At 34.4% G+C, this 8,900-nt stretch overlaps 1 protein-coding gene across 1 annotated transcript; it reads left to right on the plus strand.

Moving 5' to 3' along the window:
- The first annotated feature begins 665 nt into the window (after positions 1-665).
- LOC145317474 (uncharacterized) lies at positions 666-7,766 on the plus strand. Its single transcript, XM_080158568.1, has 11 exons — positions 666-819; positions 1,030-1,162; positions 1,329-1,389; positions 1,707-2,444; positions 3,366-3,766; positions 4,085-4,459; positions 4,688-5,394; positions 5,724-6,005; positions 6,222-6,344; positions 6,739-7,353; positions 7,621-7,766. Exons 1-10 carry the CDS (start codon positions 703-705, stop codon positions 6,889-6,891), a joined length of 3,090 nt encoding a protein of 1,029 aa, XP_080014694.1. The 5' UTR covers positions 666-702; the 3' UTR covers positions 6,892-7,353; positions 7,621-7,766.
- Positions 7,767-8,900: the final 1,134 nt, after the last annotated feature.

Genomic DNA, 8,900 nt, shown 5'->3' on the forward strand with positions numbered 1-8,900 from the left:
TTAATAATGATCTTAAGTATCGTTTTTGGGTTTTAACTTGACAATCGAACCTTCACTTTGTTTCGCAATACCTATTTGAGCAAAACGTAACTTTTGACAGGTATTAAAGTTTCATGAATAATAGTTCTTGTAACATCAATTTCCATATGTATTGAACTTGAAAATAACCGCTTGACAATAACCTAAATAACAAATTCATATAATTCTGTTACGCTTGATACCTACTCAAATTAATGAAAACTAATTTGTTAAAACTGAATTAATTAACCTAAAACTATCAACTAGAACTTCGTCCAAGCATAGGGTTATTCGGTTCGCCCCCTTCCACGCACAAAATTTCAGCACCACAGTAAAGCTCTAGGTAGTATCAAATAAGTTTTATTGTCTGGGAGATCTTTTAAATCGTAAAATACAATCATGCACCAATACAAAATATTCTGGATCATTAAAAGAAAACGAAGTAGTGGGTTTCATCGTATTTTCACAGTAGCATTTTGATACGTTATTTTAGGTTAGGTTAGGTAAATGTTGATGATTTCCCCGCCGGGTTAGAAAATAGGCCCCAAAAGGTAAGAGTCCCCCATTGGGGCTAGAAATACAAGATTTTCTTGAGGTTTCATTTGTATTTCATCCAATAATTCACAAATAGCTTTATACGTTTTTATCAAAACTGTTGATTTTTTCAGATATGTGATAATTAATATGAGAAATTTGCATTGTGAGGAGGGTTGGATACAGGAACTTCAAGTTCCAAATTTACCAGACACAGCTGACGTAACTTTGCTCTGCAGTGATAACAAAAAATTTTATGCACATAGTGTAAGTGTCATTGTTAGGGATTGCAATTCAATGAACATTTTTTTTGGCAAAATCCATTTAATTGATCTTTCTAGGCTTATTTTTGTTATCTGATTATTGTTTTTCATTTAAATGGCTTAATTAATATTATTTTTAATAGAAATTTTTCATAACATCAAAACAGATGAATAAGAGTTTAGTTTCCTTTAAAATATTTTTCATTCTATGCAGGTTGTTCTTAGCTTGAGTCCTGTTCTAAGGCGTTGTCTCGGCTTAGTTGATGTGCGAGTTTCTAGAGATGCAACTATTAATGTTCAGTTTCATCATACTGTTGTTGCGGCGCTACTTAGCTTTCTCTACACAGGTATAGTAGTAGTATTGTCTTTCATAAAATAGTTGATAAGATTTTAAATATAATTTCATGCCTGGACACTACCACCCGATACAATCATTCTATCCCGTAGTATTAACCTGTCATTACCTTTTACAGACAACTCTTTAAAAATATTTGTTAATAATATTCTGCTTAGGTCATGCCAAACTTGATTCTGATTTACGCGAAGAATTCTTCAAGCTTTGCCATAGTCTCAGGTATTGGACAAATTATTTTTTTTAAATTAATCCAAATATTTAGACAATTACAAATTACCATTCCTTACTAAATAGGTATATGACTTGTATCACAAAAGTATGTTGTTGTGTCAATGCATTTAATGATCTATAGTTACAACTAGTTTTACATTCTAATATTTGATTTCTTGTTAGAACTATTTTTATTTATTTTACAATATTTTTAAAACTATATTAATACCTACAAAAATACAGATACCTTAAAATCACTTGCTCTCGTTCGTACTTAGCATTTGTGTCTAAATATAAAAGTATGAAAGAAATTCGTTATATTTTAGGCTAAATCCACCTATTACCGAAGAGAAGATATATAATAATGACAAAACTAATAATGCTAATTCTGATCCCATATCATCGCAGCATTCCAGAAGTGATCATACACCAAGTGATAAAGCAATTGAAACATTCACCAATACTAAAGATGTTAAAGATACCAATCCTAAACAACATTCCCCACATACGCCTACATTACCTCCGGATAAAGTACCAGCTAAAGCACTCCCTAATACCTCACCTCAGCCTAGAACGGATCCTAGTAACACCAAAAATAAATCCACCAACTTGGGTATTATCCCAGAAGAATCTCAAAAGCAGGATCCGAGAAACCCTGATGCACATGGTTTACACCAAAATGTAGACACAGATGGAAAAAATATAAAAGTTTCAACACCTTCAATGGTTTCTGGCGGTATTCAAACATTATTATCTTTTAAAGATGATAATCCCATTGATATTAACCCCAACCAAACATCACCCAGGATAAATAAACCAGACCAAAACCTATCCTCTCATTCAGCATCTATTTCTAGGAGTGAAAGCTCTTTTACAAGCAGCACAACATCAAACACAGATCCAATACTACCATCCTTGATACAAGTTGTCAGAGAAGATCCGTTTAAGAATATCAGATTAGCTGGTTTTCTGGCGGCATCGTCAGCGTCTAAAACCAAAGAAACTAGTTTAGCTGGTGCTTCAAGCGGACAAAACACAAGCTTTTCCAAAACTTCTACATCAAGGCAATTGTAACATCAATTCAGTTAAGATATTTATTAATAACCTTTTGATGAATATTTAGGTGCTTACCTAATTCTTCAGAAATTATTTTTTACCCAGGTACTTTTATTGGATTTACTGCAGTTCACGGTAAAATATTGCTGGTAAGCAATATTTTAAAAAATCTATGAATTTTAAAGGCTGCTATCTGCCAAACGGCTGAACGTACAGATCATGCCCGCATACTTTTTTAAGCGGCATAAGAAGGCCTACAAATAATCTGGAATAGCCATAAATCAATAATGCATAGTTAAATTATCTCGCAGTGCAGAGAATGCGCGAAAAAATCCTATTTTACGCATTTTTTCTTCAGTGAAGGTTCCCTGTGCATAATTGGATCTTGTCTATTTCAGATTATTTGTAGGCCTTCTTATTAAGAGATATAAGTTTTCCGGAATTGTAATGTAGGGAGTAGATTTGAAATCTGCATCAAATTTTAAGGATTTTTTATAAAATTCGTTTTTTGTATAATTCTTTATCTAAAAGCGGAAATACAAATTAAGTTAATTAATTTTGGCATCTGTGATTGGTGGATTTAAAAAATCTGCGCTCTGATTGGATGTCGTATATCATTCAACCAATTAGAGCGCAGGTAGTTTAAAATCCACCTATCCTATTGGTCAAAATTAATTAACTTAAAATGTATTTTCGCTTTTAGATAAAGAATTTTACAAAAAACGAATTTTAAAAAAAATCCTTAAAATTTGATGCAGATTTCAAATCTACTCAGCCATTTGGCAGCTAGCAGCCTTTAAAATTCATAGATTTTTGGAAATATTGCTTACCAGCAATATTTTACCGTGAACTGCAGTAGATCCCTTTTATTTATTTTTTTTTCCAAAAAACTTAAGGAGATATAAAAAATGTTACTTTTTAAAATTTAGTGATGGCAAGACCAGGACAGAATGGGGTAAGAAATTGTCCGCAACTTCGCACCAAACAGACTCCTTGCTACCAGCCCCGAAGCCAATACAAGAACCAGTGATACCATTGACCTGTGATACCTGCTACAAAATTTATGTTGGAAAGGAGGCCTTAGCAAGACATAAAACCTCAGATCATCGTACAGAAGAGGATACCGAGATTGGCAGATACGTGACTGAGCTCATTGCAAAACAAGCTGCAAAGACTAAGGAAGCTAGTCTGGAGACCAACTCTGATATACGACCAGAAGATGAAGGTGGAGGTGAAGAAGATATCTCCAATGACGAAGGAAATAATGTTACTGATTCTATTGAAAGTGGAGAGGAAAACGAAGAAACTGGTAATAATGTTGGGGATTTAGGTGCGTAATTTTTTACTTTATTATGACTAAGTTTTGAACCAACCTACTTTAAACCGCTCTTTATAAGTAGCGTAGCCATTCCATGATAAGAGTCTGTCCGTTTGTTTGTTTAAGATTTGATTAAAATGTTATACTTTGAATTACAAGTGATTCGTTCTTCTTTCCATTGAAAAGAAAAAAGGGTATCCTCTTATATGTAAAAATTCTAAAGCTAATAATTCAATAATCTCACGATTTGGTTTTCATTTTACTTGAATAAATATTTGGGTTCAATTCGTTCTTGTTAAAGCCTTATTTTTATATATTGTACATATTCAGAACCTGTAACAGTAGCCACAACTTCTAAATTTGAAGATATTTCATCTGATGAGAATGAAGTTGAACAACAAGAACAGAAACAAAAACTTGAACTTAGGCTTGTAGATGAAGATAAATTGAAGGAAAAGATTATTGAAAAAGATGAAACATCAGTTACAGACAAACAAAAATCTATGGATATTCCAGCAGAAAATGTAAGCAATGTTATGGATAAAGAGTTCGATACTGCTAAAGATTCTGGTGCTGATGTAAATGAGGGGAAGACTAGCATTGATGAACCTGATGCATCTGTGAATGTGGATGCTCCTGTTGCTGCCAGTCTTGCTGAACCATTCATTGAAGATGAGGATGAAGAAACTCCAGAAAGGATATCAGGTTTCTATTTTTTTAAGCGAGGTTTTTATATTTTTAGGGTATGTACATCTGTTCGTACCAGTTAGCTCTTTTTGTTCAACTAGGCATATTAGATTTGTCCTATCGAATTAAAACTTTGGATGATGTATAACAATTAGGCGTTCTTTGACCCTAAATGCAGAATTTTTCTATATAAAATTCAAATAGGCCTGTAAATAGTGTGCACTTGTTACTATTTTTATTTTGTAGACTATCTGAGCGAGCTAAACAAACAAGCCAAAACCAAGGCCAAGAAGGGTGATTCCAAAGGAAAGAAGTCTCCAACAAAATCTAGTCTAGATAAGAAACAAGTCAAGAACAAACCAGATAAAAAGTCGAAAGATGCTTCTAAAGCACATGATGAGCTACAGCTGAAACAACGGGAGGTTGAAATTAAATCTATTGAAGATAAATTAAGTGCCATGATATTTCCCTCATCTACAATTTCTCCGCCTGCCATGGAAACTGTAAAGATCCCTGATGCCAATCCTATAAAGGGATTAGAGTCTGACAATTATGAAAATGATTTTGACGATTCTGGCTTTAAAGAATTTAAAATGCCCGAAAACTTTGACATTCCCCATGATTATATCCAAGAGATTGTACCTAAAATGAACACGAGCCGGGATTCAGATACCGCCGACGCCTTATCAGAACGGCCAATGTCGCCATTAACAGTTGATATTCCCGCTGTTTCGGATCTCGTTTCCGTGAGCGATCCTAATATTGGTGTGAAGAATCCATCCTCTGTGATAACACCTGACTCCCGTGATTCTAGCCCAACTTCGGCGGTGCCGGCGGTATCAGGCGTCGTTGCGGCTAGTTATGGCCTGGGCAACCAGTTTCACAAGACACCTGGTGGTGGTTCTATGTTGAGTCCTGAGCATATTACTTATTATTCTAAGGATAATTCTTCAAGGAAAGAAGTTAAACTTTATATGTTGCTGTAAAGAATTTATATATATAGGTTGGTATATACTTTATGTTTCTGCTAGATTTATTTTGCAACTAAAATTTTTTGTTTATAGCACAAGGATTTTAACATATGCTTTTTTTTATAATTTGTTGCGACGGCGGTCTATGAAAATACCATATTTATGTCAGAATACCTTGAAATGACCAACACGTAGACATCCTTAAAATGTTATCGTTCCAATAGTTTCTGAAAACACATCAAACTATTTTGTTATAAGATTTTAAAGTGGTTTGATTTTCGCTTTTAAGCTAAACTTCGAAATTTTGCATCAGAGTGAGCAAGGGAACACGTCGTCATGCTGTTGATGATATCAGGTGGAACCGTCGCAAAAAGAGCTATATATCTGAGCTTTTTGACGAAGAAAACTCTCAAGAGGACAGTGGCGGCGACTTGCTTGTGACTGTTCCTACGGAGCCAGGCGCTATTCCTGCTACAAGGAAAGAATTTGAAACCTGTGGTGGTACTGCGACCATCCTGAACACTGCAGCGTTGACTGGAGATATTCTGGCCAGTATTGGCAAGGATACATCAAGGGTAGGTCTACCGGAACAGGTATTACAATTTATAAATACTTCTCTTGAACAGATATGGGTACCTATACAGAAAGTGTTTTATTCGAGTCACTATGTCCCTCTCTTTTGGCCTATTTGGTAGGGCAAATTTGTTAAGTAAGGCTAGTTTACCTTAGTCATTGCTTTAATAATAAAAAACTTAAGAGAAAATATTGTTTATTATTAACAAAATCCTTTCATAGAACTATCCCTTCAGGTGACTCCTGATTCTGGCCTGATAGATGAGCTGAAGGACAAGAAGGAGAGGATCAAGAGAAAGCTGATGGTGGAAGATTCAGACCCAGAAGAAATACCTTCGTACTTGAAAGAAAAACGAAAGGTAATTGTTGTACTTGTGTAAGATGACGATAAAAGTAGATCAGGGTCGTAACAATCATTTACAATAAGTGAGAAATGATTGTAACAAGGTATTAAGGTATGTCTAAATATACTGAGAAACTTTTATCGACCTATTTGAATAATAAAGGATACCTTTGAAATGAAAAGGTATAAAAAATCTATAACATCTACTAAATCAAGAATTAAATATTTCTTAAGAATGGTTAAGGTTATAACATTTCAAAATCCAAGTATGACTATTATTTGGCTATTTTTCCTACCCCTCTCCCATTCGAATACAGAGCCCCTTGATGCTAGGTGCGTATGCGTAATTTTTTTTTCTAAGATGCGAGATATTAAGCGATTTTAATATACAAATAATAAATATTATTTAGAAAAAGAAAAAGAAGTCGAGTAATGATGTGACACCGTCTCGAAGTACAACATCTCCCGTATCAGGATCAAGTTCTACGGTAGCAGCATCCGTTGTCACCAGTAAGCAGACTCCGCCAACCACTAGCACAAAACCAACTAGGAATGGGTTCTAAGTTTGTTATGAAAAACTACGTAATTTTATAGGGAGCAAAAGTACATTGGACTGTTAAGTAAACTAGTCCCCAAAGTTTTATAACATTCTTCAGGTGTAATTTTGTGTATCATCATTGGGGACGTACATTGATTTATCGGCCATATTTCGAATATGTAGATATTACTAGATATGCAAGAGCCTTAGTACTAACTTTCAGATTACTTTTAAGGGGGGGGGGGGGAGAGTTGTATTTGAGGAACAAAAAATATTTTTTTAAGTAGAGAAAAAAAAAGTCCATTGAGTGACGTCAATATTGAACCTGCATCTGCCCAGTTCCAGTAAGCTGGACACTCCATCCAAAAAGTTTGGAGGCACCACAACTACCCTCAAGTACTCGAAGTCGGGGGAGAGTAGCCGAGGCTCGAAGGCACCCTACAAGTTCGAGAACGACTTTCAGTGGCTGGTCAATGACTCATTTGAGGTAAATTGCTATAACAACATACATAATAGCAAATTAAGAAGACAAACGATTAAAATAAAAAATCGAGTGCTAGTGCTAGTTTTTTAAAGAATTAGTCGTTTAAACACTCGTTGCTCTTTCCAAAGATTTGATTTGTTAGAATCTGACAAAAATATAGTTTTGCTAATAAATAGTTTTTGCTCCTTACTGACATACAATTTCAATAATACTTTCAGGCCAGGGTCATGCAATCAAAGGGCTTGTCCAAGTTATTTTATCACTTTTCAGGATTCCTCTGACAATGAACGGCGGCAGCGGAAGAAGGAAAAGAAGCGCAAGAAGAGGAAGCGTCAGAAGTCGCGCGGCGATGAGGAGGAGGAGGCGGAGTCCAGCGAGGATCCAGAGGATGACCGCAGGAAACGTCTGGATGCCAGGTAATACAACACATGGATCTAAAGGGATAATACAATGGCTGATAAATTGATGTACATCTCCAATGATGAAACACAAATGACCAATTCTGTATATTACAATTAGTGTTTGAAACGTTTGGACACCCAACTTAATGAAATATACAATCTAAATTCACTAAGAGGCTCCAAAGTTGTTGATTTAACGTATAACAAAACGATAATATAAAACTTTAGAGACTAGTTTAATAAACATCCCGTTGTTCCCTCTCTCTCTGGCATTAACATCATCCACGAACAAGAGCAAGTGATTCTAAGCACTTTCCAGCATTGATCCTTGGGATTTTTTTATTGAATATACTGGGTTCACGTTTAATATTTGGTTTATTGACTAAAAAGCATAGTTTGGTGCAAATTCATCAAATGTTTTGATGAGTTTAAAAACTTTGACACAAAAGTATATCATTTTGTTTAAAAATGTATGTTTAGAAAAAGTGTTGGTAGCTTGTAATATTTTAAACAGTTTAATTAATGTACTTTTGCAATTTACAGCATTTGATGTTTTCATTTTATTTTGTCCTTTGAACTCAACAAAGCAGTTGATGATATTTTAAAAATGCTATACATTTTAAAGTTTTTTTTTTCATATAAAACCATGGTGAAGCATAACTTTTTAGTCGATAAACCAAATATCTAACATAAACCTAGTATATTCACTAAAAAATACTATGGATCAATGTTGGAAGGTGCTTAAAATCACTTGCTCATGTTCGTTGATAGTCCTCTTTTTAATAAAAATAAATTTGTAGAAAGAAAAGAAAGGGTGGTGATGTGCTTGCCTGGATGAATAGGAGGCCCAAAGTGTCGGTCAAGTACTGGGACGAGGGCAGGGAGACCATCATTGAGAAGTACATCTACAAGATGAACATGTTGGGTGCTGATGACTCTTCAGGAAGCAGTGGAGTTGATCAGGAACTCAGAAATAGAATAAGGTAATTCATTTTTTTAACTAACACTTTTGAGAAATTTTGTAATAAAAATTAGCAAGAATGATTAGGTAAAAGGTCAATTTATTTTTGTCCAATAAAACTCAATTTTGTTTTTTAAAAATTAGCTTTTACTCAATTTTTTCCCTCAAATTAAAATATTTTTTCTATT

The sequence above is a fragment of the Acartia tonsa genome, chromosome 4 (assembly GCF_053477335.1).
Source record: "Acartia tonsa isolate MP-2025a chromosome 4, ASM5347733v1, whole genome shotgun sequence".
Classification (NCBI taxonomy): domain Eukaryota; kingdom Metazoa; phylum Arthropoda; class Copepoda; order Calanoida; family Acartiidae; genus Acartia; species Acartia tonsa.

Bases quoted from the DNA above. Each gene is read 5' to 3' on its own strand.
- LOC145317474 (XM_080158568.1), top strand. From the start codon at position 703: ATGAGAAATTTGCATTGTGAGGAGGGTTGGATACAGGAACTTCAAGTT. The intron at 1,390-1,706 runs GTATTGGACAAA...GTTATATTTTAG, and splicing joins AAGCTTTGCCATAGTCTCAG to GCTAAATCCACCTATTACCG. The intron at 5,395-5,723 runs AGGAAAGAAGTT...AAATTTTGCATC, and splicing joins ATTCTAAGGATAATTCTTCA to AGAGTGAGCAAGGGAACACG.